Source organism: Bombina bombina, chromosome 1, assembly GCF_027579735.1.
Source record: "Bombina bombina isolate aBomBom1 chromosome 1, aBomBom1.pri, whole genome shotgun sequence".
In the NCBI taxonomy this organism is placed as follows: domain Eukaryota; kingdom Metazoa; phylum Chordata; class Amphibia; order Anura; family Bombinatoridae; genus Bombina; species Bombina bombina.
This window is the reverse complement of record NC_069499.1, coordinates 1,102,261,697-1,102,286,696: the sequence shown is the minus strand read 5'-3', so window position 1 is coordinate 1,102,286,696 and position 25,000 is coordinate 1,102,261,697. Positions and strand designations below refer to the sequence as shown.

The 25,000-nt window shown below is 37.9% G+C and overlaps 1 protein-coding gene across 1 annotated transcript in view; it reads right to left on the bottom strand.

Moving 5' to 3' along the window:
* Nucleotides 1-25,000, bottom strand: part of EDEM2 (ER degradation enhancing alpha-mannosidase like protein 2) — a 70,075-nt gene that overhangs the window by 27,258 nt on the left and 17,817 nt on the right. Inside the window, exons 8-10 of the mRNA XM_053696771.1 lie at nucleotides 7,246-7,370; nucleotides 3,675-3,819; nucleotides 1,534-1,655 (exon numbers count right to left, since the gene is read on the bottom strand). Of these exons, the coding sequence (XP_053552746.1) occupies nucleotides 1,534-1,655; nucleotides 3,675-3,819; nucleotides 7,246-7,370 (392 nt within the window). The remainder of the gene's footprint in view (nucleotides 1-1,533; nucleotides 1,656-3,674; nucleotides 3,820-7,245; nucleotides 7,371-25,000) is intronic.

Here is a 25,000-nt window from a genome sequence, read left to right as displayed (position 1 = left end):
ATGATAAGCAAATCATTTTTTAATGAATAAATATCTTATATATATTACAAGACAAAAAAGAAAGACAAATGAGATGAGAGCTTACTCACATCCACACCTACCCCATCCACCAAACAGATCTATATCTCAAAATAAACCTAATAAATAAATGAATAATATATGTCCTCTCGAAACACAAGAATAAATTCTAACAATCCTGGAAAGAAAAAGGTTATAAATCTAAACAGGAAAACACCCCCCCACCCCGGGCGTCCCCAGGGAGTGAAGACACACTCCACCTATCACTTCAAAAGTAAATGTTAGTATAGCTTTAAATGTAGCCAAAGGTGATTAGGCACAAGACTTCACGATCTTTCAATGTCCTAATATGACATCAATTATAACCAGAAAATCAAAATCCATATTGCAATATTTGTATCCAAACTGAAGAAAGTAAAAGCAAATTTCTTATGCAAAGTTCAAATGAAATACAAATGAAATGTCCTTAAATGTATACCAGATCCTGCAAAACCACACAGGACATATTAAATTAGCCCCACTGCTATGAATATTAAAGTGCCAGTAAACTTACAAAATAATGTTATATAATAATTTTTTAGCATTTTTTCACTTTAATCTTTTAAGGTACAAAGTTTGCGCTAAGCTGATGTTATATAATTCTGCACTATGTGCAGAATTATATAACATTATTTTGTGGGTTTACTGGCCCTTTAAAATTAATTGGGCGGAACCGCTTCACTATTGCATAGGGCACGGGAATTCATTTTACATAAACCCTGCCTATTTTTATGGGCAGTCGTTGAAGCTCATTATATACAAATTTAAAAGTTAAATTAAATATATTTAGAAGCTTGGTTTCAGCAAAAAGTAGGTTGATTTTATATCATATATTTATTTAAAGGGACAGTCAAGTATAAATTAAACTTTCATTATTCAGATAGGACTTTTAATTTTAATTGACTTTCCAATTTACTTTTATCATCAAATTTGCTTTTTTCTCTTGGTATTCTTAGTTTAAACTAAACATAGGTAGGCTCATATGCTAATTTCTAAGCCTTTGAGGGCTGCCTCTTATCACATGCTTTTTAAATCTCTTTTCAACACAAAGAGACAGAAAGTACACGTGGGCTATATAGATAACACTGTGTTCAGGCACAGGGAGTTATTTAAGATCTAGCACAATACAATGCTAAATTTAAGACAATAGATAATAAACAGTCACAGTCATGTGATCAGGGGGCTGGAAGAAGGTTCCTAGATACAAGGTAATGACAGAGGTAAAAAGTATATTAATATAACTGTGTTGTTTATGCAAAACTGGGGAATGAGTAATAAAGGGATTATCTATCTTTTAAAACAATAACAATTCTATGGTTGGCTGTCCCTTTAAGTATAATAATGTCTTATTTTTCGATACAATTTGCAAAGATTTCTAACCCTTTAACGGGGTGCAACATTTCAATATTGCGCGCACTAACATGAGAAAAGCCCTTGTTTAGAATATATATATATATAGAAAAGGAGAATACTTACTGTAGCAAATCCACAGGCCACTTTGCTTATTCTCTCAATGGACTCCACAGCATCTCTCCCCAGTTCTAACAGTGTGGGGTCCTGCGTAGCTTTGTACAAGTACATTGCACTCTCAATCAGCTCTACAACACATAGCAGAACAGGAATCATTAAATATGCATCCTGACTCAGCATCAGTTAATCTGCTGCATGACTCAATGGCCTACATTCTACCTCAGCTTGACACAAGCATACTTACTCCATTAATTTTTTTATGATACATTATTTAAAGAGATAGAAAGGTCAAACTGAAGTGTATGGGTGCATTTTAAGTTTAAATAGAAGCATTTTTGCAATACACTTTCAAAAACGCTTCTAGTAAATTTTATTACGGTTTCATACGTACATATGCTACGTGTGACTAGATCAGGTTTAAAAACCATGCCTGGCAGTGGTGTGCATAGCTTTTCTATAACCAGTAATGTACTGACATTTTTAGTAAAGGTTTCAGTTTCAACTGCCAAAAGCAGCTATTTTAAATGATAAAATAAAGGTAAAAGACCTTTTTTGTAAACAATGTAAAATGATCATTGGAAATACATTATAATGAAGAAAACATATTTACAGTACATTGTCCCTTTGATCAAACTGTAAGGAATACTCCTTAGCAAGGCATAGGCCCTAAGTATGAAAAAGGTAAAAATATTGGTGACAGTTGAAGGGCACAAGAGCAAATGATTAGTCAGTGCCAATTAGTCATCTGTAAACGTAATTAATTTTCTGTGATGTAACCCCACAAATTATACCTTGTTTTATTCAGCAGACCAAACATTTTTAGAAACTTATTTTAGTTTGCAGAAATAACATAATATGGTGTAACCCCACCATGTGAAACACATCTAATATACATTTTTTATTGGACTTTAACATTCTTTAAACTGTAAATTGTGAACCAGTTGCGTTACCACTTCATTCACAAGAATGCCTTACAGAGTGCCTGCGCCTACATCAGTGAACTTGTGATATTGAAGGAGAATTTGTGAACATGATTTCAATAATGTAGGGACAATCACTTTGAATGGCACTCTTGGGAACGAGTTCCCTATGAAAACCAGTTTACAAAGGTGCAGTCTCTTAGGTAAATACAAAGGGGCATATTTATCAAGCTCCATATGAAGTTATGAAGCAGCGGTCTAAAGATAAGAGCAGGCGGACAGAAATCAACCCGATCGAATACGATTGGGTTGATTGACACCCCCTGCTAGCGGCCGATTGGCTGCAAATCTGCAGGGGGCAGCATTGCACCAGCAGTTCACAGCAGTTCACGTATGCTGTCGGCATTTATCAATGTGTAGCGATGTGCAGCGGACATGATACACTAGTTCGTCATGTCCGCTCGCACATTGATACATATGCCCCAAAGCATCAAGGTCACAATTTACAGTCTCATACAATTACATTTGTTTTTCTATCTGTAGGCCTGGGAGGCTGATCTCTACACTAAAGCTAAAATTAACCCTACAAGCTACCTAATTAACCCCTTCACTGCTGGGCATAATACTAGTGTGGTGCGCAGCGGCATTTAGATGCCTTTTAATTACCAAAAAACAATGCCAAAGCATATATGTTTGCTATTTCTGAACAAAGGGGATCCCAGAGAAGCATTTACAACCATTTGTGCCATAATTGCACAAGCTGTTTGTAAATAATTTCAGTGAGAACCCTAAAATTTTGAAAAAGATAACTTTTTTTTATTTGATCGCATTTGGAGGTGAAATGGTGGCGTGAAATATACTAAAATGGGCCTAGATCAATACTTTGGGTTGTCTACTAAAAATATATATATATATATATATATATATATATATATATATATATATATATATATATATATATATATATATATATATATAGTTTTGATAGGTAAATATAAAAAAGGTTCTATTTCTGTTTAAATGTAGTGGTGGCAAAAATGCTAAAAATGCTTTGTTTTTTTGGGGAAGTTTGTGCCTGAAATGCCCGGTCCTTAAGGGGTTAAATATAGAGAAAAAGATAAGGAGGTTTGTTCAGATGAGTTGTGGTTCCAATGGAGCAATTTTCCGTACATTTAATACCATGCAACTGGTAAAACAAGTTAGACACACACACCTAAAATGACATACCAGGCCGGAGTGGGTAACCTTCCCTTTTGTCTACAGTGAAGCCTTGAGGAATGTTGTAGAATTCTGGCAATCCTCCAAACTGCTTCCAAACAGTGTAATAATTATGGAAAGTTTTCATAGCATTCCCAATGTCACCCACCAGGCTCTGGGAGAACAAACAGTACATTTTAACTTAAAAAAGGTTAAGCAAGTATGTCAAAATGTTTTAGCAGTAAAGTCTCAAATTACACAATAGCTTCCAAACACTTTCACCTATGAAAACCAGTTAATGTATCTGAAAAATTCTAAAAAGAATTTCTGTCTAATTATTAATAAAACAGGCTATTATTACCAAGTTCAAATAAGTAATATAACAAGTCTACAAAACCATATTGTGAAGAAGGTAGAGGGGCTTGAATGTATTTTTTCCTACACCAGCTTACAAGGAGTCCCAAATTTGACTGGTCCTAACACTATCTGGTCTCATTTACGGCACTCCCAAAGATGCAAGGTGTGCTAAAGCTAAATGTATTTATAAGGAAGACTATCTTCCAATGCTCAGGTGTTCTCATGACAGTGACCCCCTCTGAGGAAGCGTTCGTGAAACGTGCGTCAGGGGTCCGACAGGAGTAGCTCCGTCTCTCCTGTTCGTTTTTTAACTTGCTTGCTTTTGTAGGTAATAGTAATGTACTATTAATTCAATATTATGTATCACTGCCTCTGGTCCTTATATGAAATACAAGTAATATTAAATTAGCCCTCGGATTGTAAGAGCTTAGTTTACTGTTAACAATTTATGGACTGAGGACTGTTGAGCATTATAAATTATTACTCTTTCTAGTACTCAATTGCGATTGTGCAATCCACAGAGTTTAAGTGTTTTTAACTCTTAGCCTTGCTACTGTATGTGTGTATGTTCCTAGTTGATAACAATAAAATTTAAATGTATGAATGATTTGGAACATTTTTTAACATTTATATAATCTCTGTCTTAGCAGAGCTAACCGGTACTATACTATTGTGATAACTGGTTCTTTTCCTAAACTGGATTGTATCCTCTGTTACAATTAGTGTTTAGTTGTTATATGACTTTCTTAACCAGTTAATCACAACAGGTATTTCTTGCAATAATTTAAGCATTTAGTTGCTACTATATAAATGACAATACAAGAAATACCTGTCATTTCATATTAAACTCTGCTACCCCCCAATCTATTTAATTCTAAAGAATGCATGCAATAGGTTGGAGAAGAAAACCTTGATGAACAAACATTTTCTTTAGGAGACCCTCTCATTTTTTATCCATAGGATCTTTGAAAGCACAACTGTCTTCGATAGGTATAGTTGTACGCTTAGCAATAGTAGAAATAGCTCCCTCCACCTTAGGAACAGTCTGCCACGAGTCCTGTATGGTGTCAGATATGGGAAACATTTTAAAAACAGGGGGGAGCGAACGGAATACCTGGTCTATCCCACTCCTTAGTAACAATAGTCACAATCCTCTTATGGACTGGAAAAACATCAGTGTAAACAGGAACCTCTAAGTATCTGTCCATTTTACACAATTTCTCTGGGACCACTATAGGGTCACAATCGTCTAGAGTAGCTAATACCTCCTTGAGCAATAAGCGGAGGTGTTCAAGCTTAAATTTAAAGGCCGTCATATCAGAATCTGTCTGAGGGAGCATCTTTCCTGAATCAGAAATCTCTCCCTCAAATAACAAATCCCTTACCCCTACTTCAGAACATTGTGAGGGTATATCGGATACAGCTACTAAAGCGTCAGACGGCTCAGCATTTGTTCTTAACCCAGAGCTGACACGCTTTCGTTGTAAACCAGGCAGTTTAGAGAAAACCTCTGTGAGGGTTTTATTCATAACTGTGGCCATGTCTTGTAAAGTAAATTAATTAGACGCACTAGAGGTACTTGGCGTCACTTGTGCGGGCGTTACTGGTTGTGACACTTGGGGAGAGCTAGATGCTAAACCCTCATTTCCTTCTAACTGAGAATCATCTATTGCAATATTTTTAAGTGCTAAAATATGCTCTTTATAATTTATAGACATATCAGTGCAAGTGGGACACATTCTAAGAGGGGGTTCCACAATGGCTTCTAAACACATAGAACAAGGATTCTCCTTGGTGTCAGACATGTTAAACAGGCTAGTAATGTAACAAGCAAGCTTGGAAAACACTTTAATCAAAGTAAATAACACTTTAAACAAAAATGGTACTGTGCCTTTAAGAGAAAAAAGCTGCACAAACTCTGCAAAACAGTGTAAAAAAGCAGTAAACACAACAACATTTTTACAGTAGCATCATAAAGCCTTAATAACTTTGCACAACTATGGAAATAAACAATTAACCTCTTAATGTAAAAACCGGATTGAAAAAACTTAAAAACCGGTAAAATAACGTTCAGCACCTTGCCACAGCTCTGCTGTGGCGCCTACCTGCCCTTTAGGAACGATTTGTGGGGGGAAAAAAACTCTTTACAGCCCTCAAATACAGCAGGAATCTCTGGAGAAGTAGCTGGATGCTTCTGAGGTAAATAAACTGTGCAACTGAAAATAGGCCCCTCCCACCTCACTCGAAGTTATGGGGCCTAAAAAACACCAGAGTGTTTCTTAAACTAGCCATGTGGGTTAATAACCCTTAAACAAGCCACAAAGACCCCTTAAAGTCCCTCAAAAAACGTTTTATTTGTAACTAAACCAAAACGTTTTTTCCTACCAGTGTCACCAGTAACTATGAGCCCTTTATGCAAGCTTGGATTCCTCTTTTACTGAATACAGCTTACCTTTCCCTCATGGGGATATTGCCAGCCTTTTCTAGAAATAACACAGTCTGTCTAGAAAAAAATAGACTGAACATACCTTAATGCAGTTTAGCCTGCAAACTGTTCCCCCAACTGAGGTTTTCCTGTACTCTTCAGCCCTTGTGAGAACAGCAGTGGATCTTAGTTACAAAATGCTAAGATCATCATTCTCCTTGCAGAAATCTTCATCCCTTTTCTGCCAGAGAGTAAATAGTACACACCGGTACCATTTAAAATAACATACTTTTGCTTGAGAAAATAATAACTAACATTTTTGTCACCACACTCACTTTGCCCTTCCTAGCAGTTAAGCAGGCAGAGAGAATGACTGGGGGTGGAGCTAAGGGAGGAGCTATATAGACAGCTCTGCTGTGGGTGCTCTCTCTGCCACTTCCTGTAGGGAAGGAGAATATACTACAAGTATGGATGAATCCCTGGACTCGATACATCTTACAAGAGAAAATAGCTTTTGCCTATCTTCAACACAGAGTGCACTACAAACATAATCTATTGTGATACATTTTCCATCCTTGTTCACATCCTTTTGAACTGTGTTCCCTACCCTTGGATATGTTGACAGCTTTACTGAAGTCATTAGCAATTTGATCTGATGTTCCTGGCTTCCATAAACTTATGCGTGTTTTAAGTTTTGCTTTATGCAATTGAGCAACAGCAAAACATTTTGGTGTGACATACATTTTATAAAATGTAATATGTAAAACCTATGCAAACTTTTATAAATGCAAACAAAATATCAGAAATGGAAATAATTACCTGTAATCCTGGCCAGAAGGCTTCCAGAGATTGAAAAATTGGCATGGAGACTGTACCCTTGTACATTTGAACCCAGACATACCAATCATCGTACTTGGTAAAATTTTGGATGGCTTTGTTGTATTCTGAAAGAAGAGATTGTATTATAACAACATGGAACCTTAGACCTAATATTTTTTGCCCCAAATCCTGAAGGACCTTGTTTATATTACTACCCTATGATTTGCTTTCAGCAACAATCAGCTGTTTTGTCCTGAAATTGAATACAAAGCTCCAACAAATCAGTTCAATCCTTTCTGTGACAGGGAAATCTATTTGTAAATCCCAGTATAACAGTATTCAATGGTGTTTTAAGACACAGAAAAAAATTGATGAAGTAAAAACAAAAAAGTTATGAAAAGGGCTCAGGAAAGGTATATTTACAAGTTTGCCTCATGAAGAAATAATAAAAAAAACTTTTAAAAAAGTGAAAAATAAACTGTACATTTTGACAGTTACTGGCAAGTTAAACCCAAACTAATGCACATAAAAAAACTATGAACAAAAATAGTTACATTAGTCAACTCTTTCCAGAGTAGGAGTGGAGCGATATTTTGCGCTCATGAGCTAACTCTGCTAGAAGTAAGCTTTTGTGCGCGTTAGGTAGTGCTCGTATTACAAATTGAACGTAAACATTTTTCACTTGCATGCTAACCCAATGCGCATAAAAAGCCAAACTTACAATATCGCACACACGTTAAGGTATTCCTCCATAGGAGTCAATGGAGCAAAAAACCCTTAACACCCTACTCACACGCAAACACAATTGCATATTCTGAAGTGCGCTAACCAGACATGAAAATATTAATATTTTACATTCTAATGTTTTTCACGTAGCAGAAAATGTTCTATTTGTTCATAAATACATATTTCTACATATATCTGATGGTATTTTGGTACAAAATTATATACATATACACACACACATATACATACACACACACACACACAGATGATTATATGGGTATTGATATATAAATAGGAATATCTACAGTTGTATGCAAAAGTTTAGGCACCCCTGACAATTTCCATGATTTTCATTTATAAATAATTGGGTGTTTGGATCAGCAATTTCATTTTGATCTATCAAATAACTGAAGGACACAATAATATTTCAGTAGTGAAATTAGGTTTATTGGATTAACAGAAAACGTGCAATATGCATCCAAACAAAATTAGACAGGTGCATAAATTTGGGCACCCATGTCATTTTGTTGATTTGAATACCTGTAACTACCTAGCACTGATTAATTGGAATACGCAATTGGTTTGGTAAGCCCATTAATCTTTGAACTTCATAGACAGGTGCATCCAATCATGAGAAAAGGTAACTAAAGGTGGCCAATTGCAAGTGAAAACAAAGATTGTTCAACATTATGGTTTAGGGGAAAGCTACAAAAAGCTATCACAGAGATTTAAGCTGTCAGTGTTCACTGTGAGGAACATAGTGAGGAAATGGAAGACCACAGACACAGTTCTTGTTAAGGCCAGAAATGTCAGTCCAAGTAAAATATCGGAAAGGCAAAGGATGGTGAGAATGGTCAAAAACAGCCCACAGACCACCTCCAAAGACCTACAACATCATCTTGCTGCAGATGGTGTCACTGTGCATCGTTCAACAATTTAGCGCATTTCGCACAAGGAGAAGCTGTATGGGAGAGTGATGAAGAACCCTTTTCTGCAAACACGCCACAAAAAGTCGCTTGAGCAGGGGCGTATTATTGCAAAGGCGAACAAGGCCGGTGCCTAGAGCGGCAGTTTTTGGGGGGCGGCATTTGTCCCCAGTCACTAAATATTGGTCATTTTTTTTTAATCTTAATTCTTTATTTATTTTTTTACATTTTTTTTATTTTGAACGTGACCGGCTTTTTGCCGAGTTCACGTGACATTTTTCATCTGCTGCCGCCTGCCCGCCTTCCTGTCTGAACAGTGACAGTCTGATAATTGGAACGAAGTCGAACATGAAGCAGGCTGCGGCGCACATGGATTGACTGATCATGGCTGCACTTGCGCAGCGCAGGTGATCTCCTCCCGGCTCCCGCTCCCAGGCCAGACTCTTGAGTGCCATTGACCGCACTGTGACATGAAGACGACAGTCTGAGTCACAGTGGAATGATTGGGATCGGTGGAGGAGGTGGCTGACGGACCCGACTCCGACTGACTTAAGTAAGTTAGTTAACCCAGGTAGGATCAGGGCACTGGGCAGCTCGGTACTGCTGGGAAGCGGACGGTAGCGTTTCATTCATCATCATTTTGTAGTGGTAGCGTTAATTTCAAGTCAGCCTAGCCAGGAAAATATTATTTTTAGTAATATTTTCCTGGCTATGCTGACTTGAAATTAACGCTACCACTACACAATGATGATGATCGGATCCACAATGTTTATTTTGCAGTGAGCTGAGCAGCTAACACTGATCTCCATGTGGTAATAATTACTTCTACGGTCCACTAAATGAAGATCAGTGTTAGCACAGCTCACTGCAAAATAAACACATACAGCATAACGTTTTCCTCCCTACAGTACTGGATCCTCTGTGTCAGCACAGACAAAAGCATTCGCACGCTGACAGAGTCAGAGGACGACTCAGTCAGTGTATAATCTAATTAATTATAGCTAGCCTATTACTATTACAAACAAAATAACTGAGTGTAGCTCTCTCAAACAAATATTTATTAATAAAGTAAATACAATGCATAGTGAGCGATTAAAGATGTCTCATATCACCTTATTTGAATAACTACACAGTTGCATCTGATTCTGAGAATGAAATGTTTGACTCTGTCTGTCCAGGTTTAGGCTTAACCTCACATTGGCAGTAAATCTGGTAATTGATCGATTTTGGAGAGTGTGAAGCCTATATACAGTGTGCATATGTGTTGTGTGTGTGTGTATTTGCATATATGTGTGTATGTGTGGTGGTGTGTGTGTGATTGTGTGTGTAACTGTGTATGTATGGGTGGTGGTGTGTGTGTATGTATGAGTGGTGGTGTGTGTGTTAAAAACATAACATAAATAAATGTAAAACATTTAAAAATATTAATGGAATTGTCTGCTGCTCAGACTTACTCAAATGTAGTCTAATGCAAACACCTGGGTGTGTCTAGTTTTATTATTAGTACTCTGTGGTTTTATTATTGTACTACCTGGTGATTTTTCCGCTACTCGCTTGTGCTCTTAAACGCAAAAGTACATATATACAAAGCATTTGGCTCTTACGGTGTCAAGAAGAAACAACAATCTGGTTTAATTAAAGCGTTTAGCACAACTGGTAAAGAAATAAATGTTAGCGTAAAAAGACATATTTTTTTTACACCCTGACAAAAAAAAAAAAGTCTAAAAAAATGCCTTAAAACTGTGTGTGGGGGGGTGGCGTTTCAAGACAAACACGTGCTACCCACAGTAAAATTTGGTGGATGCTCTATCATGCTGTGGGGCTGTGTGGCCAGTGCCGGTACTGGGAATCTTGTTAAAGTTGAGGGTCGCATGGATTATAGTCAATATCAGCATATGATTGAGAATAATGTTGAGGAATCAGTAACAAAGTTAACGTTACACCGGGGCTGGATATTTCAACAAGACAACGACCCAAAACACTGCTCAAAATCTACTCTGGCATTTATGCAGAGGAACAAGTACAATGTTCTGGAATGGCCATCCCAGTCCCCAGACCTGAATATCATTGAAAATCTGTGGGGTGATTTGAAGCGGGCTGTCCATGCTCGGCAACCATCAAACCTAACTGAAATGGAGATGTTTTGCAAGGAGGAATGGTCCAAAATACCTTCATCCAGAATCCAGACACTCATTACAGGCTATAGGAAGCGTCTAGAGGCTGTTATTTCTGCTAAAGGAGGCTCTACTAAATATTTATGCAAAATTTCTGTTGGGGTGCCCAAATTTATGCACCTGTCTAATTTCGTTTGGATGCATATTGCACATTTTCTGTTAATAAACCTAATTTCACTACTGAAATATTACTGTGTCCTTCAGTTATTTGATAGATCACAATGAAATTGCTATCCAAACACCCAATTATTTATTAATGAAAATCATGGAAATTGTCAACACCCTCACAATAGCTTTCAATCCCTCCCACCTCCACTCCCTCTCTAGTTAGGGTATAGCCGAGCATAGGAGAGAGGTAGAAAGAATGTAAGGAAAGAGAGAAAGCAGGGTTAAGAGATGCAAATAAGAACAGTCACCCTTCAGATTCAACAAAAATAGGGCCTCATCCCGAAAGAAATTTATCAGGAAGTATAAATTCTGTTTTCTTTTGTAAGATGAGGAGAGTCCATAGGTTTCTATAATATGTGGGATACAATACCCAAGCTGAGAGTCCATGTTAAGGACAGGTGGGACAAAGAAAGTGCAGTTCCTATTTGCCGGACACTAAGGCCTGAAGAACGTTTCTGCCAAAAGCATAACCATCAAAACGGTAACATTTAGAAAAGGTATGAAGAGAAGACCAAGTTGCTGCCTTGCAAATCTGTTCCAAGGAAGCCTCATTCTTGAAAGTCCAAGATGTAGATACAGATCTAGTAGAATGTGCAGTAAGTTTTCCCACAACCAAGTAAGCTTTATGTATCGTCTGCTTCAGCCATGATGCTAAGGTCACTGACGTAGCCTTTTGACCCTTCCTGTTACCTGAAAACTGGACAAACAAGCTAGAGATCTGTCTAAAATCTTTAGTAGCCTAAAGATAAAATTGTAAGGCTCTAATATCATCTAAATTGTGTAGTAGACGTTCCTTAGATTTAGAAAGATTTGGGCACAAAGAAGGAACAATCTCCTGGTTAATGGTCACAGAAGATACAACCTTAGAAAGAAAATCATATTTTGTTCTAAGAACCACTTTATCCTGATAAAAAAACAAAAAGGGGAATCAGAAGAAAGGGCTGCGAGTTCAGAAACTCGTCTTGCTGAAGAGATGGCTAGAAGAAAAAGAACCTTCCAAGACAACAATTCAATGTCCAAAATATGCATTGGTGCAAAGAGAGGACCTTGCAAAACGAATAGAACCAGATTCAGATTCCAAGGTGGAGAAAAAGGCCTAATAACAGGGGAACTTTTCACCTAGACTTGGACAAAAGTTTGAACATCAGGCAATTTAGCCAACTTTTTGTGAAACAAAAACAGACAAGGACAAAACCTGACCCTTTAAAGAGATAGCTGGTAAACCTTTCTCCAGACCATCCTGGAGAAACTGAAGAATTCTTGGAATTCTAAATGATTTCCAAGAAAAATAAGATTTCCAAACTTTGTTAAATCTTCTGTGTGACTGATTTCCTGGCTTGCAGAAGAGTGGAGATCACAGAATCTGAAATGCCGTCAAATTCAGAGATCTAAGATCCTGATGATATAATGGACCTTGAGACAGCAGATCTTCCCTGAGCAGAAAAGTCCAAGGAGGAGGAGAAGATGACATCTGGATGAGATTCGCATACTAAGTTCTGCGTGGTCATGCAAATTACTGAAGCAAATTCCTGTTTCATTCTTGCAATTACTCCTGGAAGAACAAAAAATGGGGAAATAGATAGGCCAGCTGAAAATTCCAATGATAGAACTCTTGGATCTCTTGACCTTGCACAATAAACTTGAAGTTTGTGATTTATCTTGGACGCCATAAGGTTTATTTCTGGAATACCTCATCTCAGGACTAACTGATCGAAAATGTCCTGATGAAGAGACCATACTACTGAATGTACTGACTGACAGCTTAAGGTTTCTGCCGATAGCCGATAGAATGCAGTGGTTTTCCTCTGCACAAGACAGAATGTGAGAAACTTCTTGCATGGCTAGGGGACTCCAAGTCCCTCCCTGATGATTGATGTATACTACAGCCATGACGTTGTCTGAATGAAAACAAATTAATATTTCCTGTCTGAGAAGGGGCCAGAATGTTTATAGGTAACCTCGCCTCCCTACGCCCACTGAAACTCCCAAACAGCACCCCAACCTATCAGACTTGCCTCTGTTGTGACCATGGTCCAGGTAGGCCAAAGAAATTAGGCTGCAATGGTCAAAAAAAGGACTGTCCCTTAACCATGAGAGAGAGATCGTTTGACTGGTGAACTGAGGTCTATTTGCTGCTCCAGATGAAAGCAATCTTTTGACCACTGATGAAGCATGGACGAAGGGGATGAAGATGACAATAAGCAAAAGGTACTCTGTCTGATGCCACTACTATAAGACCCACTACTTCCATGCACTGTGCTACAGATGGGGAATGAGCCATTTGTACAGAACAACAGGCCTTCTGTAGTTTTTGTGAGTCTCTGTGAGAAACAAGTGCATTTGAACAAACTCTTTTATCATTCCCAGAAAGAGTATCCTTGTAGCTGGAGATAAAAAAACTCTTGGCAACATTGATGTTCCATCCATGACCCTAAAGAAAGAAAAATTACCTTCTGGGTATAAAAAAAAGATGCTAGAGAAAAGGATGGGGCTTGGATCAAGATGTCCAAATAGGGAGCAATGGAGATTGCCTGTGTTCTGATCAGACTCAGATTTTCAGTCCATTGGGTCCTTAACTATCCTCCAATGGGATAGTGGTGCATTTTGCTAGAGTGGAAATAGAACTATCCACTTTAGGAACTGCCTCACAGACTGTAAGATTCTTTTCTGGATACATCTTCTTGAATCTGTTAGGAGTATAAGGAATGTCTGGTTTCTTCCATTCTTTAGCAATATAGTCTGTAACCAAGTCTGGAGCTTCAAATGTCTTAGGAACTTTTGGCGGGACCTTTGAAAACCTGATTCAACTTATTTACAGCTAGTTGAAGAGTGGGGGTAAGGGCGCTAAAGGAAGCTGAAGGTATCCGTGAATAATTAATAATGTGTGTGATTTCACTAGAAATCTACAATGTGCAAAGACTAAAAGTGTCTTAAAGTGACAAGTCTGTATTGAATAATAACAATAACAATCCAATGAATGGATTGAAATTATATCACTAATAAAAATATATTGTGTTAGTCAAATGTGTGCAACTGTGAATATTCAAGGTGATATTTTATTAAAGTTACAAATAAAAATATGAGTGAAAAATTTAAATAAAGTTAAGTTTATTAAATCCTAATATCTAAATACGAACATTGCCAAATGATAGGATAAAATATTATGGTCAGTCAGCAACTGACGGGGACGTCTCCCAAATTTGAATATATAAAATATATAAAATGTGGATTTTACGGCCTAAAAAATCAGAGTAGCTGTCAGCCTAGCACAGAATATAAATAAATATAACAGATATGTATAACAAATATTGCAAGTCATATAAACACGTGTTAGAAGTATATAAAAAATATGCACATATTTAAAAAGTCTCAATAGCAGAGGACTTCACTATTGAAGTATAAAATGTTCAAAGGGCAAAATTAGAACAGCCAATGGTGTTCATTACCACAGTTCCAGAGTAGAAAATAGTGATGCCATAAATACAGTTCGTTGTGGCTATTACGAGATTCTATGCTTATTAGGCACGTAGTATTTTGAAGTCGACTTATGGAGACACAAAAGATACAAGTTACCTTGACTTCTTAATGTTTCAGATGGAGCCGTTACAAATCACTCGCCTCTGATCTTACACAGTGATTCGAGTGCGCCGCATGTGTCTTGGCGTCTGACGTCACCTGCGAGGTTCCGAGTGCTCGTTTTTCCTACCGGCTCAGGAAAGAGATTTGTCAGGATCGTTTAGAATCTTTTTATTAGTTCCATTCAAAGAGGTTCATCTGTAACACCCTGCACTTAGTGCTCTGTTCCAATGGTAAACAAGTGTAACTTCCACAAGTTCCAATCTTAGAGACAGTCACAGTGATCCATTTTAGAACATAAATTATATTTTTATGAGTACATCTTATAATGTCCTTAATTACAAAAGTTTTTTCTGAGTCATTTATCTGTATGTTTTTATATCTTATTGCTATTGCTGCAAGCTTTGCAAGTGTAGCAGGGGAAAAATCCCATAATGTTTTTACCCATTAAATAATTGGAACAATTGGATTTGGATCTGATAACCCGGGTTAGTATTTCATCACTTTATCATCCATCAAGGTTTCAATCTCCCCTGCGTGCAGAGCACTAAGTGCAGGGTGTTACAGATGCATCTCTTTGAATGGAACTGATAAACAGATTCTAAGCGATCCTGACAAATCTCTTTCCTGAGCCGGTAGGAAAAACGAGCACTCGGAACCTCGCAGGTGATGTCAGACGCCAAGACACATGTGGCGCACTCGAATCACTGTGTAAGATCAGAGGCGAGTGATTTGTAACGGCTCCATCGGAAACATTAAGAAGTCAAGGTAACTTGTATCTTTTGTGTCTCCATAAGTCGACTTCAGAATACTACGTGCCTAATAGGCATAGAATCTCGTAATAGCCACAACTAACTGTATTTATGGCATCACTATTTTCTACTATGGAACTGTGGTAATTAACACCATTGGCTGTTCTAATTTTGCACTTTGAACATTTTATACTTCAATAGCGAAGTCCTCTGCTATTTATTGAGACTTTTTAAATATGTGCATATTTTTTATATTCTTCTAACACGTGTTTATATGACTTGCAATATTTGTTATACATATCTGTTATATTTATTTATATTCTATGCTAGGCTGACAGCTACTCTGATTTTTTTAGGCCGTAAAAGCCAAATTTGATATATTTTATATATTCAAATTTGGGGAGACGTCCCCGTCAGTTGCTGACTAACCATCATATTTTATCCTATCATTTGGCAATGTTCGTATTTAGATATTAGGATTTAATAAACTTAACTTTACTTTAATTTTTCACTCATATTTTTATTTGTCACTTTAATAAAATATCACCTTGAATATTCACAGTTGCACACATTTGACTAACACAATATATTTTTATTAGTGATATCATTTCAATCCATTCATTGGATTGTTATTATTCAATACAGACTTGTCACTTTAAGACACTTTTAGTCTTTGCACATTGTAGATTTCTAGTGAAATCACACACATTATTAATTATTCACGGATACCTTCAGCTTCCTTTAGCGCCCTTACCCCCACTCTTCAACTAGTTTAAATCCTGAAAAGAACGAAGGATCTTTTCTATCTGTAAGGTGTTTGGTATTCAATATATCCAGCGCTCTACTATACCTACATATACATCAACTTATTTACAGGTTCTGTAATTTCTGGATTCTGTTCTGACATTTCTAAGGTGTTCAAGGTGTAGAAGGAAGCAGATATGATCCAGTGGAATCAGGCTCTGTTTAAAGTGAATGTAAAGTTTAATGAGAGTGCTCATTTTTAAAAATACTCTTAAAAACAGGGGCACTTTCATTCATTAAACTTTACATTTAAGCTTTTTTTTTTTAATACCTTTTTCCTTATAACAGCAGACCAGCGATCTTCCTCCCGCGCAGCTCCTGCTGTACTTAGCACAGCAATGACGAATCCGGCATCCTCCAATTATTGCGTGCACCCCAAGGCGTCTAGCTCGTGAGTAAGATTCGTCATCAATATGCTAAGTACAGCATGAGAAGAGGGTGGAGGATCACCGTTTTGCTGTCATAAGGAAAAAGGTAAGTATATAACCCGTTAACGACCAGCGCCATACCCTGCACAACGCTGGTCGTTATGCCCTTAAGGACCAGCGAGGTACCCTTTACGTCGCTGGTGTCCTGGGCCTCTTTCTGTCACAATCTCGCTAAAAATAGTGAGATTGCGCTATTTCTGCATGCCACACAAGTGGGGAAGTGCAGAAATAGACGGGGAGAGTTACCAATGCAGAGAGGGCCACTCTGTATCAGACATCAGTGGTGCTGATCGTTGGTGGGTGGGTGGGTAAGAAGGGAGGCGGGTGGGCGGCCCATTGCTGGAGGGGGGCGAGAGGGGCAGGACCGCTACACTACGGAAAAAAAAAGCGTAAGAGCGGCAGTGAGTGGGAAGGAGGGAGAAGCAGGGAGAGGGGGCTCCTGTTGTAAAAAGTGGGGTAGAGGGTTGGGCAGATACACTACAGAAAAGAAAAATGTTTTTGTTTTTTTTAATTCAAAAAATAAATAAAACACTAAAACCTGCAGCAAACTGCTGCCAGTACCTAAGATGGCAGCCAATAGGTAGAGGGGAGAGGATCAGGGAGGTTGGGGGTAAGTGGGGATCCTACACTGCAGAAAAATAAAATAAAATATATATATATATATATATATATATATATATATATATATATATATATATATATATAAAAGAAACTTATTTTAGTACTGGCAGTACTGAAGATGGGAGTGACCATTGTGGGGTGGGGGTGACCATTGTGGGGTGGGGGAGGGAAGAGATCTGTTGGAAAGGGATTAGGGAGGGATCAGGGAGTTGTATGTGTCAGGTGGGAGGATAATCTATATACACTAAAGCTAAAATTAACCCTACAAGCTACCTAATTAACTCCTTCACTGCTGGGCATAATACAAGTGTGGTGCGCAGCGGCATTTAGCGGCCTTCTAATTACCAAAAAGCAATGCCAAAGCCATGTATGCCTGCTATTTCTGAATAAAGGGGATCCCAGAGAAGCATTTAGAACCATTTGTGCCAAGATTGCACAAGCGGTTTGTAAACAATTTCAGTGAGAAACCTAAAATTGTGAAAAAGTAAAAACAAAATCTATTTTTTTTTGTTTTATTTGATCGCATTTGACGGTAAAATGGTGGCATGAAATATAACAAAATGGGCCTAGATCAATACTTTGGGTTGTCAACTAAAAACAAATATATAGTTTTGATAGGTAAATATATATTTTTTAAAAAAGGCTCTATTTCTGTTTAAATGTAGTGAAAGCAAAAATGCTCTGGTCTTTTGGGGAAGTTTTTGTCTGAAATGCCCGGTCCTTAAGGGGTTAAAAAAAAATCCTGGTTTAAATGTAAAGTTTAATGAATAAAAGTTTCCCTGTTTTTATGAGTATTTTTAAAAACTGGGCACTCTCTCAAAAAACTTTACATTCACTTTAAAGTGAATATAAAGTCAGCTCTAGTGCTTAACGCAATATAGTTAAGCAAATCAAATTAGGGGGACTTTAATTCATGGTTTTTGTCAATGTTATTAAGGAAGCTTACATTATACCTTTTTATCTTATTTCGTGCCGCACTTACTCCACCCGCCATATTGTCCCTCATAACGACAATGATTGACAGCTAGTCTTGCCAATCCGCTTTTCCCCCGGGGCGTTCAACTGCTTTTTCAATACGTCATGCGCTTCTTCTGCGCAAGCGTTAGGAAATTTTCTCTGCATTCTGAAGCAATGCACGTTCACGGAACGCGCATGCTCTATACCACGCAATTCTTAAAGGGACACTGAACCCAATTTTTTCTTTTGTTATTCAGATAGAGCATGCAATTTTAAGCAACTTTCTAATTTACTCCTATTATAAATTTTTCTTCATTCTCTTGCTATCTTTATTTGCATCTAAGTTATTTTTTGGTTCAGACCATGGAAAGCACTTGTTTATTGGTCGGTTAAATTAATCCACCAATCAGCAAGAACAACCCCGGTTGTTCACCAAAAATGGGCCGGCATCTAAACATTCTTGCCTTTCAAATAAAGATACCAAGAGAATGAAGAAAATTTGATAATATGAGTAAATTAGAAAGTTGCTTAAAATTGCATGCGCTATCTGAATCACGAAAGACAACATTTGGGTTCAGTGTCCCTTTAACAGTAATGGCGTTTTTTCTGCTGCCAGGTGTTTTGCAGCTTATGTGCTTAGGTGTGATTCTGATACACTGTTGAGCTGAACCTCTGTAGGAGTTAAATGTATCTCCTAGTTAAAGCTGTACTTGTGAATGAGTTCAGAAGGGTTAATTGAATCTTCTGTCGCGGATCTAACCTAAAATGTTTACTATTCAACCGCCAATGAAACGTCCCTTTATATGGACGCGACAGTGAGGGTACAGTTTAATAAGGAGCAGTGTAATAGTGTCTGTCTCTCCGTTCAAGACCTAAATTCTTAATTGAGCACTACACAAGCCATACTAAGTGTGGCTGATTTTAACGCATGCGCAGAAAAAATAGCTCCACGGGTGCGCGCATCACATCTATGTATAGAGCGGGTGGGACCACTCTATACTTCACAATGCGAATGAGACGGAAGTGCCGGGTGGGAGGAGGAAAATCGAAATCTCCAACAAGTTTGTTATTAAAATATATAATTACTGCTAAAAAAATAAATGCTAGATTAAAGAGAACCAAGATAGCACACAGAGTCTCTATAGAAGTGCGCAAATGATCACAGCATGTGGCAGATGGCGGATTCGGCAAACAGCAATCCAGGCAGCTCTCTCAGAAATGGTGAGTGGACAACGGGAACCTGTGGATGACAGATGGAAGAGGCGCCTCATGGGACAAGTATCGTTTAAGGCAGCAAAGGGACACACATAAGCAGCGGACCCCCCACACAGAGTGTTACTCACAAGAGCGGCGGTACAAACGTGTACCCAGACAGGCAGGACGGAACCAAAAGTCGCCCGTCAGACAGGCGTAAGCTCGGTACGCTAGGCAAACGTCACTCAGCAAGCAGCGTCAGAGTAAACCCAGCAGGGGAACCAATAGAGTCGAAGGGAACTCGACACAGCGAACCTCCAAAAGGGATCAGGAACGTACCAAATTGCTCCAGCGGCAATAGTAATAGAGAACAGGCAGGTGTGATGTACTCAAGGATACATTTATTGAGTACAAACAGATAAAAACAAGCGTACAGCAACGCGTTTCTCAACAAATAGTCGTTTCATCAGGCTGATACTAATACATGGAAATACCTGCTCTATTTATAACACACCTGTGTCAATCACAGAGCTCCTACTACCGACACACCTCCAGGTGGGAATGACTGATGATAGGATGTGAATCGAGTGGGAGGTGTCTCAGGAGCCGGAGCTAAGGATGGACTACCAACAACAAATAACATACACAAATATTTCATACATTCTGAATTATATGTTCGTAATTGATCTGTCCTTACAGAGAATATACACATTCAAATCATACATATAATAAATATTACTGTAACAATATACAACATGTGGAGAATTAAAACGCTCACAAATTAAGATCATAGTTTGATAAAATATAATAATGTATCATGAAAACCCAGTATCATTAAAAAATTCAGACCAGAGAAAAAAATAATGGTCCAGTTTAACAAAAAAGGGGCTGAGTAATGATTTAAAAAATAATAAATAAAGAATAAGAGAGGTGTTTATGAAGAGGGGGGGGGGGGGGGGGGAGGGCAATCCTTGGATAATAAGAGGGTAAGACTAAGAGGACCAGCGAAAAAGACCATGTCAAAGTCCTAAATATGGATATCAGGGGGTCCTATAAAATCCTACTACTAATTACTAAAAGCTCCAAATAAAATAATAAATTACAATATTAATCTTAGTCGCTGACTATACAAGGTGCTCGAATGTAATTGTAAAATTAGAAAGTAAAGGATATGGGTTGAGTGACTGGAAACAACTCTAACGGATGGCCCTAATTGATGGATGTTTAATTGATGGATCCTTATTAGCACAACATCCATCAATTAGGGCCATCCGTTAGAGTTGTTTCCAGTCACTCAACCCATATCCTTTACTTTCTAATTTTACAATTACATTCGAGCACCTTGTATAGTCAGCGACTAAGATTAATATTGTAATTTATTATTTTATTTGGAGCTTTTAGTAATTAGTAGTAGGATTTTATAGGACCCCCTGATATCCATATTTAGGACTTTGACATGGTCTTTTTCGCTGGTCCTCTTAGTCTTACCCTCTTATTATCCAAGGATTGCCCTTCCCCCCCCCCCCTCTTCATAAACACCTCTCATTCTTTATTTATTATTTTTTAAATCATTACTCAGCCCCTTTTTTGTTAAACTGGACCATTATTTTTTTCTCTGGTCTGAATTTTTTAATGATACTGGGTTTTCATGATACATTATTATATTTTATCAAACTATGATCTTAATTTGTGAGCGTTTTAATTCTCCACATGTTGTATATTGTTACAGTAATATTTATTATATGTATGATTTGAATGTGTATATTCTCTGTAAGGACAGATCAATTACGAACATATAATTCAGAATGTATGAAATATTTGTGTATGTTATTTGTTGTTGGTAGTCCATCCTTAGCTCCGGCTCCTGAGACACCTCCCACTCGATTCACATCCTATCATCAGTCATTCCCACCTGGAGGTGTGTCGGTAGTAGGAGCTCTGTGATTGACACAGGTGTGTTATAAATAGAGCAGGTATTTCCATGTATTAGTATCAGCCTGATGAAACGACTATTTGTTGAGAAACGCGTTGCTGTACGCTTGTTTTTATCTGTTTGTACTCAATAAATGTATCCTTGAGTACATCACACCTGCCTGTTCTCTATTACTATTGCCGCTGGAGCAATTTGGTACGTTCCTGATCCCTTTTGGAGGTTCGCTGTGTCGAGTTCCCTTCGACTCTATTGGTTCCCCTGCTGGGTTTACTCTGACGCTGCTTGCTGAGTGACGTTTGCCTAGCGTACCGAGCTTACGCCTGTCTGACGGGCGACTTTTGGTTCCGTCCTGCCTGTCTGGGTACACGTTTGTACCGCCGCTCTTGTGAGTAACACTCTGTGTGGGGGGTCCGCTGCTTATGTGTGTCCCTTTGCTGCCTTAAACGATACTTGTCCCATGAGGCGCCTCTTCCATCTGTCATCCACAGGTTCCCGTTAAAAAAATAAATAAAAAACATAGCGTTTTTTAATACCGAAGTGTAAAAGTAGTATTAGGTGGCAGGAGCGGTAACAAAATTGACATTCACTTTAAGTTACTAGTTCAGGATCATCTGAGGAGATTTCACCCTCAGAAGACTCAGAAAGGGACTCATCAGAGTCAGAGGTTTGTAAGCTAGATGCTCAGTCCCCTGTGAGTGACAGAGAGGATGAGATTCATTTCCAGATTTACGTTTGCGCTTCCTTTGTCTGGGAATTGCCGCTAACATCTCTGTCATTTTTGTAAGGTATTCTTAAACTCCAAAGCTCTAATTCCTGCTTTTCAAATAAAGATACCAAGAGAACGAAGACAAATTGATAATAGGAGTAAATTAGAAAGTTGCTTAAAATTGCATGCTCTATCTGAATCATAAAAGAAAAAAAATTGGGTTTAGTGTCCCTTTAATAAGCAAAACTTAAATTATTATTATAATTTAATATTGAAGAACAGTTTTAATGCACAATGTAGAGAACAATTTTCTTAATAAAAATAATACAAGAAACAGCCCTTAAATAAACCTATTAACCCATATAAGGTAGAAATTAAGTCCCCAAAAAACAAATCACATAAAAAAATTATAACGTTTCCAACCTACTTAGTAGCTTTTATGAGGGTACTCACAACCTCCTGGGCAGGGAAGGGTTACATTTCAGACTAGCAGTGGAGAAAAGGTCTGTACGATGCCTTAGAGAAGAAAATAGTAGCTTCCAGAGTGGTAGAGAAGAGGAGAAAGGGCTCCAAGGGGAGCGGACGGGGCTAACTGCCGTAATGAAGTAAGAAAAACAACAAATACTGATTTTTTAAAAATAAATAAATAAATACATTTTAAAACAACATTGCCCGGAGGATCCCCGACTGTCTCCCATCCCAACCGCTATCAAAATAAAGAGAACTGCTAACTGCACAGTGCAGTTACTGGTTCTCTTAAAGAGACAGTAACACATTTTAAATAAATATTTGTTAAAATAATTTTTTTGAGGGAAAAAAAAAATAAGAGAGAGCTGTTAAGAGGAATCTAGAGAATAATATGGAGCAATGTGGAGCCCAAATTCCTAAATATTAGGCGTTAAGCACATAGGTACTATGTAATACCTATGGAAAAAGAGTACCAGTGATAGTTCTTGGGCTATATGTGTTGTCTGAGTCATTTACCTTGACTGCAGAAACCCCTCCACTGATTTTACCAGCTTGCTGAATCCTTTTTCCCTCACAGAATGCTGATGCAGTAGAGAACCCATTCAGTGCAAGTAAATGTACTGAAGAGGATATTAGCGGATATTAGGGGTGCGCATCTTCACAGGTCTCAGGATTCGATTACGATTATCATGTCAACAATTCGATTCTACGATGCATCACGATTAGTTCCCTAATTATGCCCACAATTTAAATTTTTCTGCAATTGTATTGGCAATATGGCATCAAACTGTAGTAGTCTAAAAAGTGCAGTGCACGCAGTATACTTCTTCAATAAAAGAAAATATTTAAATGTATATAGTATACACTAATAAACAAACATGAACGTAAATAAATGTCTAACCTATCTATGTTGGTTTTAATTTAATGTCTATTTACTTAGTAAATACTAAAATACATTAAATTAAAACTAAAATAGATAGATCAAGCTTAAGTTACCACCATTACCATTATTATTTGTGTGAAAATGGTCATCCTCAGAAAACAAAACATAAATCCCTTATATGCGGTACAATAAATTACAGGTGTGCCTTCATGACTGGCAAACATCACAGTGAATCTGGAACACACACACATACATATACAGTTACAGTAGTAGTACTAGAGACAATTAAAACAAGTAGCATTGAACTTAACTATAACTACTAGTTTCTTGATTATCTTTATGGGATCACAAATATATAGATACTTAGTGTTAAAGCAGTACACACACACAAAAAACATCTAGAGGGGCCTGTGATTTCACTGATTTGCGATAATGAGGGGTTTTCTAGTAGAAATTAAAAGATACATGGTGCTCACAGGCAAAATGTATTCTGCTTTACTAAGTTTCTCACCATAGGACTCCGTCTCCCACAAAATAAAAATGAGCCCGCCTTGTGTACTCAGAGTCGTCACCATCACTCAGGCAGTCACGGCACCAGTCCTCCTACTGCGTGCGGCACTTCCAGCGACTGCCCATAAGCAGCCCCGTTGCTTTATTGGCGACGTAACGTCAAACGCTGTGCTAGTGTACTGCGTTAGTAGTACCGCGCTCTCTCTATACTTGTCCTGGAGGCGGGGTCACGTGATGATACATGAATCGATTCGCACCCTTCGCTGCATCGATGCAGAATCGTTTCATGCCGCATCGCCCATACGATTATTTTCAGCACCCCTAGCGGATATACCTGTAACCACTTTGGTGGAGGCTGAGGGACAGAGTCCCTGCAACGCCAAAGGGCAGTTATGGCTAAGAGATTTACCCGTGAGAGTACTGACATAGCCATAAGAGAGGTATTCCTTTTCCCCTATTACACTTATACCTTGTGAATTTTCTTTGAGTGAAACTAGAAGAGGGGTACAGGTCTGGGCTCCCAATAATTTAGAAAATAACAAAAACTTGATTGCAGAGCACCTCACTCAATCTATCACCTTGGAGGCCAAGAACTAACTGGAGAGATAGTGGAGGTGGGAGAAATTAAAAGCTCTAGTGAGGATTCTTGACCTCCACCTGGTGGCGGTAAGTATATCCCACATGTTATGGACACCTATAGACTCTCCACATCTTATGAAATAAACCTTTATTAAATATGAATATATCATAAATGTGCTTTTACAGGTTTTCATCTACTTGACTGAAAAGTGCTCCAATGCACTTAGAGATAGATATATACACATAAATACGTGTGTGTGTATATATGTCTGTAAAAACATATATACACACACATATAAATACATATATATATATATATATATATATATATATATATATATATATATACA